The 17,226-nt window shown below is 34.0% G+C and overlaps 1 protein-coding gene across 4 annotated transcripts in view; it reads left to right on the top strand.

Annotated features, from left to right (window-relative positions):
- Positions 1 to 17,226, top strand: part of ERBB4 (erb-b2 receptor tyrosine kinase 4) — a 1,164,817-nt gene that overhangs the window by 824,033 nt on the left and 323,558 nt on the right. For all 4 annotated transcript variants that reach the window (XM_037849192.1, XM_037849193.1, XM_037849194.1 and 1 more), the window contains one exon: positions 1,615 to 1,680. In XM_037849192.1, coding sequence (XP_037705120.1) covers positions 1,615 to 1,680 — 66 coding nt within the window. The remainder of the gene's footprint in view (positions 1 to 1,614; positions 1,681 to 17,226) is intronic.

The raw sequence follows: 17,226 nt of genomic DNA, 5'->3' as shown, positions 1-17,226 counted from the left end.
CACATTTAAAGAAACACATTAATAATAGCTACTCTCTCATAAAAAGTTTGTACTCAAGAAAAAGTTTTCACTGCTCCTATTTTGTCTCACACTCCTTTCTAATTTCCGCTGGTATAAATCAATTTAGATTTATTAGCTTTATACAAAAGAACTCCAGTAGGTTTTTAATAATAATTATCATTATCACTGATTAAAGTTATATTGTTCAGGCCAGATGGAGTCCTTTTCCTGTCAGCTAGAATAAGCTTGCATTATGTAGTTATAATGTGTTTGAATCTAAATAAACAGATGGCAGAGTGACAGGATATTATATGCGGGTGATGTCAGCAGCAGAGCTTCACAAGCATAATTGCTTTAAATAAACTCTGTTGTAACAAGGATCCTGATACTTTTAAGAAGGAAACTGGAATTGCACCTTGGTATTGTATTAATTTGGATGCAGTACTATCTACTTCCAAGAGTGTAGACCATCAGTATGAGAAAAATTTCCACCTGAAAACATGGATGTGCTTAATCTTACCAGCATTTCCTTTCATCATTTTATTCAGACAGTCTGAAAAGGAGTAGAAAAGAGCCAGCCAAGTTGTTATAACTTCCAAGTTGAGGATTTAAAACCTCAGGACTGAGGAATGATGGGGACATTTAATATAACCTTATTTCATAATTTTTAAAATATAGTTAACTTTGTTAAAGTGAACAATTGGATTAGGAGTATACCCACTCACAATAAATATTAGCAAATTAACAGAGATGGTATAATAAGTATTTTATGGATAAGCTTTTAGATAGGGTTTCATATCTAAGTTTTATTCTAAGCCCATTTCATATCCTTGTGTCCCAAAAATTTTAGGGTAAATCATGAAATTCAGAAGCAAGCTTCAAGGAAATTCACTATTCATGGTGTCTTCTAGCTAGTATTCTTTTGTTGAGTCCTTAAGGAGCAACTGTGTTTGTTGAGGCTAATATCCATTGTAGCATAACACTAGAGAAGATAAAGGCTGATATTTGAAAATGCGGGTAGTATCCATACAGCTTTTAGAAGTAGAAATCAAATATATTGAATTAAACTTTCTAAAAATTTAGCTCTTTACAATGCTTGAATATTTTATATGAAGATAGTCCAAATTATGCTTGTTACCTTTATTCTGATGGTTCATCATGAGTTTATAGGAGTATATAATTGTTTTCTGTAGACTTTAACTTCTTTTCTACTATTAGTTTAACCTTTAATATCTATTGGTAACAGTAAGCCATAGGCTATTAAGATTATATCAACAAGGATAGAGCAATAGCATGACAATGTCCAATAGTCAAAGTGAAAACTCATTTAATGTAATTATTTACTTCCTACTTTCTATGAAAAGTTTTCAAATTTCATTTATTTCCTTTTTGTGTAAAATGGCAAGAGGATTTTGAACATCAGGAGATTGTATTTCAGCTCCACATATATTTGACATTTAGGTTTTGCTACTTAAGTGGGCATTTTATGGGCTATGTTTTAACACTAGTATGGCATAAAAATCCTCATAAAGGAGTGAGAGTATTTCCATTGAGGATTTACTCCTAGCTAAGGAGTGAAAAATTATAATGTACATCCTTTCACTTGCTCTACAGGTGGACGTTGCCATAAGTCCTGCACTGGCCGATGCTGGGGTCCCACAGAAAATCATTGCCAAACTTGTAAGTATTCCACAGTGAGAAAGAATAGACTTGGAATGGTCAAGGAATTTTAATAATTGATGCTTTTCACAAATTTGATCATCATAAATATGAAAATGTGATTTTGCCTCCTTGTGGTAGATTTGCTTCTATCCAAGTATATTGCTTAATTTCATTGCATTTAAATGAAACATAGCATATAATTGCTTCTTATATTTCTTCGTGGTTTCTAGGTTAATGATCTCATCAGCACAGCTGTGGTGATGTTAGCTATGACTTCAGAGTCTGTGCATCAGAAGAAGTAGGAAATCCGAATGTGTTCAAAATGTTAACTCCATTTCAGGCTAACTAGATAACTCAGAGCTTTCCCGAAATAGTTAAATCACCATTTATTATTTATTAAGGAAAAAAAGGAAGGAAGGAAGGGAAGAAGGGGGAGAGGGAAAAAGGAGAAAGGGGAAAAAGGGAGAGGAGGAAAGAGGGAAGGGGAAGGGGGAAGGAGAATACATAATAAATATGATTTATATGTAAATTTACATATTCATATAGTGCTCAAAATTTTGAAACTTTTAATTTATTCTAATAGATTCATCCATGTTAGCAAAAAGTTACAAAAGTCATGTTCTCCACCAACATCTCTTATTCTTGAAGTAAACATCTTTGGGGACAATTGCCAAGCAGACACAGGTTTTTCTCTGAGAACTACCCCTTCTGGAGGGGTCAGTCCTTGTAGCCCTGTTTGTCCCATGTGATGCTCTGCCCTTTGCCACAGGACAGTGGTTCTCAACCAGGGGCAAGTTTGTGCCCCAGGGGGCATTTGGCAATGTCTGAACATTTTTGGTTGTCACAACTGGGGGGTTGAGAGCATTTAGTGGCATCTAGTAAGTAATGGCCAGGAATGCTGATAAATATCCTTCATTCATGGAAGAGCATCCCATCTTCTCCCCAACAACAACAAAAATTATTCAGTACATAATTTAACAGTGTGAGGCTGAGAAATTCTTTATTAGGCGTAGATAAATTGACCCAGGCTGGGACAATCAGATTCTTTCCCTAGGGTATTTGGATCTGAGATCCAGAGATGCTGGTTACACTATCTTAGAAACTTAAACCTAAAAAGATATTGATTGGGGCTTCCATTTTTGATCCATATATGCTAATGAGAAGCAGAAATAGCCAATCCTTAAAGAAGCAGAAGAATAAAGCAGCCATGCAAAGCATACAGGAGTTGGGGACAGAGAGAAAGAGTAAGAGTAACAGCTTTTGACAGTTTTCCTCCTGGTTCTCTGACCTTCCTGAAGTCCAGCTTCACTTCTGTCCTTGGCTGCTTTAAGAAACCCTACATTTGAATGTAGTTCTGTTACTTGCCACTAAGGGGAGGAGGAGGTCTCGACTGAGAAAATCAGTAAGGTATAGTTTATGTGTAGAATCATCAACCATGAAGTTGTTTAACTCACCTAATTTTTCAGCATTAATATTAAACTCATTATAAAATAAAATTGGTTAAAGGTCACTGTGCCTATGCCAGAGTCTATCACATTTAAATTCAGGAAACATTTGCATTATTGAATATGTACAAAGACAAATTTTAGAATACTGTTTGTCTGAGAGCTTTATAGTTTAAATATATTTCCATTTTTTCATTCATTTTCACAATAATACTATGAGTTAAAGAGGACAGTTTTTATTAACCTCATTTTACAAGTGAGGAAATACAAACTGAGGTAATGGTTAAGGGGGTTGTTAGGCTTAGCTAACAAGAAAATACCTGGGATTTCAGACTAAGTGTTCTGAATCTAAACACAATACTGTTTCCTGTATACTATATTGTATAGCAGAATTTAATGGTCAAGAACATTGGATTTGAAATCAGCCAGACTTGATACAAATCTCAGTTATTTCCACTCTCTATCATGGGAAAGTTACTTAATCTTTCTAAATCAGTTACCTCACCTGTAAAATAAAAATAATCACATGTACCTCATTGGGGCTTTTTTTTTGGAGTTGAGTTCAGTACAATAATGTTGATGAAATCATTAAACATTTTTTTTTTCATATATACTAATCCCATCCTCTCCCCAACAAAAAAAATAATTATCCAGTGCATAATTTAACAGTGTGAGGCTGAGAAATTCTGTATTAGGGGTAGACAATTGACCCAGGCTGGGACAATCAGACTCTTTCCCCAGAGTATTTGGATCTGCAATCCAGAGATCCTGGTTATATTATCTTAGAAATTTAAATCTAAAAAGATAAATAATAGCTAATATAATGAACGAAAGGAACTACTATTCGAGAAATCAATCTATTTATGCTGGATCTTTTAAATGTGAATGAATGGCTATGGAACCAAAACTCTCATAGGCCAGTTCCACCCTGCAAAAGCTACTGACAGCTGATGGCTGGGGAATGAGCAAGTAAAAGCTCCAGAGTGGGGTGGAGGCTGCTTGCCCTTGACATTGACTCCTGTCCTTCTCTCTCTTTGTCTCAGCTATGTGAAAGATAAATTGCTTATCCATATTTAAAGAGCCCAGCGTCCTGAGTCAAAATGTGTTTTGAAACTACTGAAAGACATACTTATTATAAGGCCTAAATTTTAGAATCATGGTCATATTTTTTTGAGAATTAGATCCCATAAGAGATTCCATGGAGATATTAACTTCCACAGCTTCTATAGAGCTGTGACATACCTGAAAAACAACAAGAATTTAGTGTAAACTTTTCCAAATTTCCTTTAAGTTTCTGACTTCCCTTATGCTAGTTAAAATATTAATTACCTTTAGGTCTACTTGAAATGCACTTATTATATCTGAACCTTGACTCAGTTTTTTAAAAATCAGAAAGGATACGGCTATGCAAAGTTTTGACAATATTCTGCTTTTGTTGGTTGGCCATGTAAAAGTACATTTCAGTATATAAAAGACATAGACTTTGTGATGGTTAAGTTCATGTGTCAACTTGGCTAGTTTATGGTGTCTGCTTGTTTGGTCAAGCAAGCACAAGCCTGATTTTTACTGTGAGGGTATTTTGTAGACTTAAATCATCAGGAAGTTGATTGCTTTTATGACTGATTATATCTGCAATCAACTAAAGAGACTGCCTTTCACAATGAGAGATGTCTCATCCAATCTTTTGAAGGCCTTAAAAAGGGAAGTGATGGTTTCAGCAGTCCGAAGGAAGAATTTCCATCTTTACTTTAGCCAGCAAGGTTCTCCTGGAGAATTCATTAAAAGCCTTCATTGGAATTCCCAGCTTGCAGCCTGCCATACAGAATTCAGACTTACCATCCCCACAGTCATGTGAGCCAATTCGTATAATAAATCTCAAATAATTCCTATAATAAATCTCAAAATATTTACATTTTATATGTGTGTGTGTGTATATATATATATACATATGCATATTTTTGTATCTATATATATGCATAATCTTCCCTGTTGGTTCTGCTTCCCCAGAGAATCCTAATACAGTCTTGCATTATTTACAAATGATTTCTTTCTCTGTGACTGAAATAAATTCACGTTTACTTCAAGGCCTCTCTGGATATATTGAACTTAATAATTTTCCAAATATTTCATTATTCTTTATGGATAATTTTCTCTTTGAGACTTTCCATACAGTAGAGAAAGAAGGTAAAAGTATTAAAAAAAAAAAACCCCAAGCCTCAGTCTGAGGAAACTTAACACATTTCATTCCCCACACCTTATCAATGCTGACATCTTCCATAAGGTGTCTCTTCCTAAAACTGAAATGTGCCTGAATTATCCTCTGTCACTAAGTGACGAGAAGTTATGGTAAAGACAAATGTCTCAGGCTGTGGGTGAACAAGTTCATGATAATGAATGACTTGTAGGGTGAAATGAAGCAAAGAGTGGTGAGCAGAATGAAAACATCTCTGTCAGAATAGAGAAATAGGAAAACAAAGGTGCTGGGCACAACAATGGTGAGCTTGAGGAAGGTCTGCAGGAGGCAGAAGTTTTAAACAGAAGAAATGAAGGAAAGGTTTGTACTTTTGTTTTTAAATAGGCTTAGTGAAATGAAAACTGTAAATAAATTGGCAGCTTACTACAGACAACCACTATGCAAATCTCTCAAACAGAAATATTAGTAAAATTTTACAAACTTTTTAGTAGAATTCTGTAAAATTTTGTGACTTATTTTGTGTACTGGTTTGGGTGCCACTGTCAGCTTTGAGTGCATGTTAAATAAATTAAAGTGGCTTTGTTTCTCTATAGCATTTAATTTATACACAGACTATAAACTCTGCAGCCAATAGCTGTTTTAAAAATGTTTTTCTAAAATATAAAGTGTTTTTCTAAACAAATTTCTAAAAAAAGAAAACACTAGACAACCCACAGAATTTTATTACTATTAAAGAAAGTAAGTTGTACTTTTAGAATCTAGTCCAGTATTCCACATTACTGTTTTATTCAAAAGTCCCATGCCCCGGCTTGCTGATGTGTGGGGTCAGGTGATATGTCGTGTTTTGTTTTCTTATTTTTTATTGTTCTAAATGTAGTGACATTAGTTAAAATGAAAAAAAAAAAAAAAAAAGTTTTCAAAGGTGGCTTGAATTCATTCTCCCTAAATCCTATTTGATGTTAGAGCATCATGACCCTATAAACCTAACAGGAATATTTCTTACATAATTGCAAAGGGTTAAAATAGACTTAGGAAAGGACATTGAATGTTGCATTATATCTGGAGCTGACTCAAACTTCAAAGTACTTTTAAGCTCAGTTAAATTGTGGCCGCCTTTGCTCCACAGCACAGCTTAAGTAAATTGATTCAATGGATTAATGTAGTCATGTCAGGGGAGACAAACTTATCTGCTATGTGAAGTCTGAAGCTTATAGAAGTATTATTTAGCAGGCTTACTGGTAAGAATGACAACTCTCTCTATTTGTAAGAACTGAGTCCTAAGGTCTGAGCTCTGTAGGCTTAGATGTGAGAGAGACTAAGCTTTAAGAAATAAATAATAATGGTAATGATTAAAAGAACAAAGTTATCTCAGACCCTGCAAGATGTATGAAGCACACTTATCTCATTTAAAATAGATACTGCATGTCCTTTTTTATCTTTAAGCACAGTATCAGGCCAGCTTTCTCAGGTCTCCTATTATCAGCCAGGGAGGTTGTTTCATTTTACACATTCCTTTTGTTCTCCTAGGCCTGGTGTCATCACAGTTAGGTACTGAATTTTGAGTGAGAAGGAAAAAAGTATGTATTAAAATATTACATTATTTTCCCCTCAATCTTTACACACATTGTGCTTTGAAATAGTTATAATTCACTTCAGTTGCTGATTATATAAGTAAAATTTTCTAGACTGACAACCACTCGAGATACTCTTCATTCTTGTAAGTTGCTTCACTGTGACGTTTCTTGCATAGAAACTAATGTGCCTTAGATAATAGGTTAAAAAATTGTTTGTCTCCTAAACTGAAATATGACAACACAATAATTAATGAAGAGATGCATGTTTTCAACTACTGGAGTGAACAGATCACTACTGTCCATTGAAATGGCCATTAAATTAACTAATTAAACTCAAGGCATTATCTTAACTAAAGGAAAACTTGTAATGGAATTCACCTCTTCTACAATATTCTTCCTGCCCAGATGATCTCAAAATCTTTTTTTTAAATTAAAAAACTAGAAGAGTGAAATTAATATAAACAGTGTATTTGTATTGTCATAGATAATTGGGAATGGTGGCTATAAATTGTATTAGCAAAATTAAAAACTTTTTCTTCCAAATAATGCTGTATTTTAGTTATTGTTTCTGTATAGACATTACAGAATATGATAGGAAATTTTAGAAATTATTTAGTATTTTCCTCAGTAATTTATTAGGCTTATACACAAAGGAAATTACTCTCAATAGTTGCAGTGTTTTATAACTTTCAGTTTGGTAATAGAGAAAAACTTCTTGTCATGGCTTATGGATTTTATTCATTCTTTAGACAAACTTTACAAATATTTATCTCCTTACATTTTTCCTAAGATATATATGAAATTGCTTTAAAGTGGAATATTAAATCTAAGGAAATGATTATATGTTTTTTGTTGTTCAAAAATTCAGTAAGAAAATATGTCAGCTCAAAGTTAAATTGTACCTATTTCCATGAAATGTCCAGTTTCCCATAGATTGTGAATCCAAAATTACAAATTATGAAAATAATAAACCAATTATACTCACATACATGCATGCACATACAATTTGTCTAAAGTGTAATTATATTTACAGTCTTTGTGGAACAAACATTATTTAAAAAGAAGGTGCCGATGCAGTAAATATCCAATTAGAGCAGAGAAAAGCAAGTGGGAACTAATGGGGAGAAGAGAAAGAGCTGATCCAGCAGGTCCAATCAATCAAGATAACAATGAACCTTTGTTAAAAGTCAAGATTTTTAATTAAAATCCTTGTTTCTTACTAATAACTTTGTATGTCCATAAGACTTCTTATTGATTTCAGTTATTTCCTGTTTTTCCTTTTTTGATTTTGTAGTTCCTTGAGATATTGTAAAATTCAGGGAGACATTACAATGGACTGATTATTTACGTAATTTTCCAAAATTATGCCCATCTAAAACATCTCAAAAAAGTGACCCAATAATTTACTTGTAGAAAATGGGAAAAATAAATGCCCAAATTTCTGATCATTTCCACATAAATTGATAATATTTTTGTAATTTGATGACCTTTCTTAAAGATTTAAAAAGCCAGTATGATTACCATTTAAACTACAGGAGATATAGCTATTTGACATGCTCTGTATAAAGCAGTTTAATGTGACTCAGTAGAAATTGCATAATACCATAAGAGGGGCTCAGGGGGTATAAAAGAAGTACATCAAACAGTGCCTGTTCTCTGGGCATGCTCTGGGACACAAGACAAAGATGAGGAATGTTTGAAAAGGTCAAAAAGAAAATTGGACTGGGGGGCATCAGTAGAGTTGAGATGATGTCCTAACTAGATTAACTCAATTTCAAGAACCGTAATGTCTTCAAGTTCCCTCATCTACACAATGAGGGGATTGAAAAAGATGATTTCTGTTCATGCTGCCTTACATGGTTAGGATATTTATGTTTGTGTTCGTGTGTCTGCATCAACAGATAGATGAGAGAGAGAGAAAGAGAAACAGAGAGAGACAGGGAGAGACAGAGACTGAGAGAGGGGTTGGGAAATGTAAACTGTGTAGGGTGCAGTGGAGGGAGGTAATCCAAGCAGGGATTTCTAATTATTGACAGACTGTTTCAATCATCTTCTATTCAACACGATGGTGAGAGAGGGATTCCTGCCTTAGGGTTGTGTGGATGGCCAAACTCAGGACACTGTATAGATGAGATCCACAGAAGTTTAGTCACATATACTGAGGGCTCCATGGGGTGTGCACTCAGGAGCAGAGTGAAAAACCAGGGGCTGTGGGAGTCAGGGTTTGTAGTATCAAGATGGCTGGGTGTCCCCCAGGAGACCGTGTTCCCCCAGGAGAATGTGACTGGCTTGTTTGAATAATCCTGTGATCTAGCAGTGAACTGAAACGCAAACAGGAACTGTTCTTTTGATGGTTGTTCTTATCCACAGGAACAGAGAGTTGGGGGAACTTGCTGTTAAACTGTTCAAAACCCTCTCAGTTTCAACAGATGTCAAGGCAGTATATAATATTAGATCTTAATTTTAGACCTGGCACCACAGGACACTGAGAAGAATAGTTAGAAATGTCTGAAAATGTTACCATTGTAAGAGTTTTATTATTCTGGTAGTGATGACAATTTTTTCTGAATTATTTATATCTTTTGAGCAAAAGAGCTGCCGTTAGAGTAACTATCCTTGTCTATGGAAGAGAAAATTTTTTAAATTATCTTCTTGTTGCCTCTGACAAATAGGACACATATCTACTGTTTCCTACAGAAATGAAAAAAAGTTTGAGGTTTCATTCATGGAAAAGCAAGCACTTATATGCCACTTTTATGGCTAGGAAATTGGGCAAATCTGGAGAAAAATATCCTCCTTAGAGTTCTGCCTTGCTTTATTCTAGATGTATCGTCTATTTCTGAATGTATGGGTTTGGTTAGAGGAAGTATTAAGTAAGAAAGGGGTGAATGGATACTTTTCAGTTACTCTTGATTCAAGACACATTTTTGCCCATTATATTAGAATAAATGTGAATTCCTTAGACATATTAATATTCATTTCTTAAGCCAATATAAACTATATATGTTATTTGATAATTTATAATTTTATCATGGCTGCTTCTTTCCATTATCCTGGTTACTTTCAAAAGAAATAGTCACTATATTAATTTTTGTCTAAATTCTAAAGGATAGACGCAATGATACACAAGAAATCATTTTCATATATTTCTACCTCATTGATGATGAATATTTTGTTTTTGCTTATCTAAAGTCCTTTGGCTCATAAATTTTATTAGAATGGAGCTGATAGCTCATTACAGCCACAAGAATTCCTTCAAGTCTTGTTCTAATTCAAGTATTTCTTGAACTTGAATAACTGTTACCCAGGAAGGTTATTTTTCTCTTTAATTCTAAACTGTATGTAACTTCAGTGACTAGAACACAGAAAGTGGTAAGAAAGATAGACTCTGACATTTACAGATAGTTACTGATAATTTAAAATAAAAATCAAATTGCAATATTTGACAAAACAGAAGACTTAAATAGATAGATAATTACTGCATTCCAAGATTGTAAGACTTATACTATGAAAATGTCAGTTCTTCTAAAATTAAGCTGTGCATTTAGCCATCTTTAATCAATTCCAAATAGATTTTTTTTTATATTGAAAAAAATAGTGTAATGTTACAGTGGAAGAATACATTTAATAAAATAGCCAGAAATTATTGACAAGAAGAGCTATGTGGAAGGATTTTCCACACCAAGTTATAAAGCAATAATTATTAAAACAGTATGGTATTGGTTCAGAATGGAATTGTCTTGATAGATTCTAATGGAAAGTCCATAAGGAGGCTAAAGTCTATAGAGTATTTTAGTTTAGTTCGCCATTTTTAATCAGTGGCAAAAGCATGGATTATCCAATAGTGTTGGAACAAATGTTGCACAATATCGAGTAAAATAAAGTTAGATCACTTCCATAAAACAAAAGACATGAGAGAGACTGAACATTAAAAGTTTAAAAGAAATGAGATGGATTATAGACCACAGGTAAATTGTAGATTGAACATTTTAAAAAGAAAGAAATAACAAAGTACTAGAAGAAAATATAAGTGAAAATTTCAGGATGATGGACTTTTTAAAACATGTATAAAAGCAAAAAGAAAAAAGATCATTTTGATTACATGATAGTGTTTTGTATTTTTTAAATAGTTATAATAAAATTTAGAAGAATTGGAATTTACAAAAGACATTTGTAAAAATGGTCTCATTTGTAATCAATGACAATTTTTAAAAATCAGACATTTATTCACTATTAGGTTGTCAAAGTTAAAAGAATGATAAATCCTAGTGATGGGGAAAGTATGAGGAGAGGATCAATCTCAATCACTGTTAGACTGAATAAGTAAAGATTGTTATGCAGATTAATTGCTAATAAGTATCAAAATAGTTGAAATATGCATTTTCTTTGACCAAGTAATTTGTTTGAGCACTTATAACAAGAAATAATGATATGCACAAAATTTAGGTAAAAATGTTATATACTACAGTAGTATTTGTAACAGCAAAAAATAGAAATAGTGTAAATATCCTAGAAAGGGAACTGGTTAGATCAGGGTATGTGCGTACAATGGTATAATAGAGAACTTTGCAAAATAATATAGTAGATGCATATTTATAGTTCTACAGGAAAATGTTCATGATATAATATTTAGTAAAAAAACAAGTTATAAAACAGGAAAACTGTCATTTACTATTACTATTTAACAATACCAATTGATCGCTGTATGTTAGGCACTATTCCAAGCTTCATGATTTTCCACATAGCATGTAATGATTATAACAGCTCTATATTTCCCCCATTTTATATGTGAAGCTGAAGCACAGAGAGATTAAGTAATTTGCCTAATATAGCACAGCTGTTATGTAAAGTCAAGATTGAATCTCTGACACTTTCTCCCAAGTCCTCCTATAATCGTCCGCTGTGCTGCTTCTCACTTCCTAAATTGTCCTGGCTTCGTGCTAAGAGCTGCTCATTCATTATCTCATTCAATCTCACAAATTATTGCAGTTTTCTGGGGCAAGATAGGAGGGACAAGATGTAGTGGGTGAGAGAGAATGCCAAGAGAGTCAGGGTGAAAAGAAGTGTAGAGAAGTGGAATTTTTTTTAGAGGCATGGAGGGGGAATGTGTCCTCTTCATGGAGTTTGAAAAATGCAGTTAAAGACATGGGTTGTTTTGAAATTACTTTTTATTGTGCATTTTGTGCTCTCTTAATTGCCCTACCACTACAGAATTGTTATTGGGAGGTCAGGAATATATAGAGCCCAAAAGTTGACATTGGTTATTGCCATGGTAAGAACATGAATTCTTTTTTAATTTTGTATATCTGTAGTTGTTTATATTTCCCTAAAAACATGTATTGCTTTTGTGATTTCATAATAAAAAAGGAAAGAATAGCAAATAAATTAACTCCTTTTTATTATAAGAAGCCTTTTTATGTTAGTCTTCAGAGATGTCCAAACTTCTGTACACATCAGACAGATGAGAATTTTTTTAAAAATAATATATTAATGCATGAAAGCTTTATTTAATATCTGTAAGTATATTACTGTATTTTTGTTTGAAGATAATCCCCAAAGCTGTTTTTTATTAGCCCACAGTTTAATATACTGACATGTGGGAGAAACACAGACCTCAAATTCCCAGCGGTGATAGTGGAAACAAAAAGGCACAAAATTCTGAGTCAGTCTCAATGATACAACCCTAGAGGGAATGCATTGTGGCGGACTCTATTGTGCAATGATTTTCCATAGGCTCTGGGATCCTAAAGCTTTAGAAAAAGGAAATTTCATCTCCAGGGGTTCTGAATTCCTGAATTCATTAGAAAGCTAATTTACTGCACATATATAAAAGGGGCACTCGTTGGTTTCCCTCCTTTCTTATTTTGAACATTGTCCATGCAATTAAACAGTTGCTCTCAAACTGCTGGTTGCAACTCATTAGTAGATTGTAAATCACTTCGGTGGAGCCTGACAAATGTTAAATTTTTATTGAAATAGGTTAGATTAGAATAAAATTACCCAGATCAGAGTAGAATAGAAAAGACAGTATCAAAACTCTTTGTACATAATTAGAGTCAATATTGTTTCTTAAAGCTTTTCATCATGTATATGTGTACTGAGCCATGACATAAAATGTTGTTTGTACTGTAAACTGTGACTTAGAATAAGGTCTGCAAAACACTACAAAGGAGCATCAGTTAATTTATAAATCAACATGATTATCTATTTAACAAAATCTGTATGTCCTATGAGGAGAAAAGCAATATTTTGAAAACATTTGCTATTACATAGTTGAAGACATCTTTGTGGTGTAACTCTTTTAAGTAGTTCCATTTAAAATTCTTTCTTATGAATGATATATGGACCTGAGTTTGTACCTATCTGGGGCTGAGTTTCGTCCTCTGTAAAATTAGTTGTATATAAATTATAAAATTAGTAGTATATTAATTTATAGTCTCATAGTTCTGGAAACTAGAAGTCAAAATCAAGGTGTCAGCACAGCCGTGCTCCATCTGAAACCTGAAGGGGAGAATCTTCCCTTGCCTCTTCTAGCTTCTGGAGTTTGCTGGCACTCTTCGGTGTTCCTTGGCTTGCGGGTGGCTGTGGCTCTGTTCCTCACGGCCTCCTCCCCTGTGTCTGTTTCTCTTTGTCCAGCATCTCCTTCTTTAAAGGGCACCGGTCGTATTGGGTAAGGGCCTACCCTAATCTTGTTTGGCCTCCTCTTAACTAATCACATCTTTGAAGACTCAGATTCATGGGACCAGGAATTAGAACTTGCACATATATTTTTAGGGGAACACAGTTCAACCATGACAATATTATTGCATAAGTAGATAGAAATAATGAATAGTATTTTTGAAACTTGCTGATATTTCCTCCTTATAGGTTGCTTGCGTATTTCATTGTGACTATTTTCAAGCATTTTGTATGAACCTTTAAAATGCTTGATACTATGCTGGGGCTTGTAGACAGAAAATGAATAAAAGATGGTTTATGCCATCAAGGAAATTTTATCTTCATGAGGCAAATAGACATAGGATTATACGATTACAATATAATGAGGTAAGTGCTATAATAGAAATATATATGAGGTGAAGTGAGATCATCAAGAAAGAAGTGGGAGGGGTCTGCAGAGCAAGGGGTTCCCAGTGAACAATTTTTAAAGGACATTTTTATTGACTTGACATGTGAAGAATATGTAGATATCAGACAGGCATAGAAGGAGTCTAGAACATGCCATACAAAGAGCCACGATAAAAAGGAGGCAACTTAAAAGCAGAAGATAGAATTTATAATGCTTGATGACCAACCAATTTGGCTGTAAGGGAGTGAATAGGAGAAATTTAGGATGAATTCCATGAATTCCAAGTTTGAAGTTGGAGCAACTAAAATAATGGTGGAAATAGTGACTGAGACAGAGAATATAAGGGGAGAAAGGTGTGTCTTGGGATTGAGGCTAGAAATAAAAGAACTTAGTTATGGTCTTTATGAGTCTTAGGTATTGTTCATTTATTCAAGTAGAACTACCCAATAATTACTGACTGGAAATGCAGGTCATATGTGTAGAGATATTGTGGAGAAGAGCTGGAGACAGTTGTTTGAGATATATCAGGACATATGTGTTGTGGACAACTCTTAAAAAATTATTGGTGCTCTTAGGGAATACAGATCATGAGGTAAAAGGTGGATTTTTTAAATTAATCTTTAGGATAAGAGTCTTGATAATTTTTACTGGCTGTGAAGAAACAGCCAGTAAAGTAAAAGGTTGATTATATGAGAGAGTATAAATAATGTATGATGCAAAAATTTGGACTTGTCTGTCATGCAAAGGGGTCTAGATCGTGAACAGCCTAGAACAGGAAAATGAACATCCCTTCATCTGAGACAGAAATAAAATGTATGAGTGTGGAATTAGTTTAAAAAGATTTCTATGTGTGTAACATCAGGAAGAAGTGCATTAATTTAGCTTAGGATAGCAAACTTTCAGTATTCTAATGATATTAAATTACTATTTCCCCTTGTATTTGGTATCATTGCTGACAAGTGTATTGTATCTTCCTCGATAGATTGTCAGGTATGGACTCTGTCATGATGTTAAGAAACTAGAAAATTCCTTGAATACCCTGAGGAGGTAGTGATATCTCTTAGACATATCTCAATAATAGTTTGGGTTTGGCCATAGGCAAGTATGTTTATTTGGATTTCAGTTTCCTCTTCAATAAAATGATAAATTCAGACTAGATACATTCATTCATTCATTCATTCAATAAATATCCATTGCTGACCAATTTAATGCCTGTCTTAACCAGTTTGATATTCTGTGATTATTTAATCAAAGGATTGGCAACTTTTTGCAAATTAGAGAAGGAATCTCATCCAGGTGTGTAGCAGGTGGGAGAGAGAGAATTTTTATCCACCTGTATCAATATTTTGGTTAAGGTACTAGATAGGGTGGTTTATTTGCTTTTCATCAAGGATGGGTGTAGAGGTGTGTGATCTACTATAATGTAAGATAATTTCTAAAGGTTGAAGGTTAAGTTCTCTACATTTCTTGATTTACAAGTCTATGATATGTTGATTCCAGTTTTTATCTTTATCTCTAGTATATCACTTACTGGTGGGCTGTCAAGGTGCAGCTTTCAATTCTAATGTTAAAATATGTTTTAAAATATATTATTAATGGTTTCTCTGCACAGATTCACACATTTCCTTTACTGTCTTGAAACCTTATCTACAGTTGAATATGTAAAATAGCCTAGACTAGCTCTAAGGCATATTTTTAGAGTCAATGTAAGAGGATATGCTGTTTGTTTGTTTTAATCCTGACTCACAAACGTTGGTGATTTTAATAGCCTATTAATAAGAGAGAATTTCTCTGGCGGCCAAGAGTGTAGTTTGAAATCAGCTTTAAGATCCCTCAGTGAATCTCTGAGCATGACTTTATAAAACAGGTTGAACAAAACTGCATTAAGTAAATGAATAAAGCAGCTAGTGATGGAGATTGGATTAGACAAGATACCTTTCTTATTTGGCACAACTAACAGTGTTATCATGTCACAGCCCATGGGTCACCAGGGATTTATCTGAGACAAGGGTCAAGCCTGATTAGTAGTTGTAAAAATCCAAGCACACTTTGATTAACTGACTTTGAATGCCGAGTTCAGTAAGTTCTGTACTAGTATGTGCCACATTTTTCCGGTGAACTATAGCAATATTATTGACTTGGGATTAAACAATTATGTTATCCTGTGGGAGTGTATACCTTATGCAATGGCTTGGTCAGTTTGTTTGGAGTAGTAATCACCAGACTAATTTGGAATCAGAAATAAAAAAAATCTTTTGTGTTTTGAAAATGAATATTCTTGTGGTGACTTTGGAAGGACCAGATAATTTTTCAACTTGCTCTATAAGTGAAGGGTAATTTTGGAAGGTCTGTGGGCTTTATTTGTTTCACTTAAAGTATATCCTGTTGATAGTAGCTTTTCTAAAAGCATGTCACACAATCCAGAAGCTTAATCTTTTTTTTTAGCTACAATTTCACCATTCACAGAAATAAATATGGGATCCTAGAGCTAGAGGGTACCTTTAGAGAACATTTTGTCATGTCCTCCTTTCTTCAATTAAGTGAATGTCTAAAGCATCCAGAGAAGATTTTCCTTGAAATACCGACAAATAAAAACTCAAGAAGCCCATTCAGTAGCTCATTACAGTGTTTTATCACTCTAATAGTCAATAAATTCTTCTTCACATCCAACCAAATCACCTGTGCTTTAGCCCAAGCATTTTCTTCTTGTTCAAACCTACAAGTGCATGAGTAATTGAAAACACCTTAACATCAAAATCATTCCATTGAAGTACTGTCTATTTAATGGACATGATGTGTTTCATGCACAGTTTGTCAAAATTCTGTCAATAAAAACAGAAATGACATAGGAACATAGGCAGGATAGTGGTGCAGTTCATTGAATACTAATTGAAAATAATTTAAAATATGCTCAAGAAGGTGCTTAGCAGAATTGGAATACTTTTCACGCAGAGGGCTACTGGGTACAGGAAATGAGCAATTTTCTGACTGCTTTCTTCAGAGCTAGCCAAGAGATATTGCTGTCCCCAGTCTCAGTCTTCTTCCTCCCAAATCTCCCTACCTGTTTGCACATTGATATTTGTTTGTTTGCTTTCCCAATTAGTGATAGAAAGCTTAACAACCCAAATAGGCAATTGAAGCAACAGGTCAGTGTGATTAAGCTTCAGATAAAGAATAATCAGGCATTACCTGAGAGCTTATTAGAAATGGCCAATCTTGGGCCCCACTGATACCTACTCAGTCAGAATTTTCATTTACTCAGGATTTCTCATGTGTAAGTTTGAA

The sequence above is a fragment of the Choloepus didactylus genome, chromosome 9 (genome assembly GCF_015220235.1).
Source record: "Choloepus didactylus isolate mChoDid1 chromosome 9, mChoDid1.pri, whole genome shotgun sequence".
Classification (NCBI taxonomy): Eukaryota; Metazoa; Chordata; class Mammalia; order Pilosa; family Megalonychidae; genus Choloepus; species Choloepus didactylus.
This window is presented reverse-complemented; position numbering and strand designations above follow the sequence as displayed.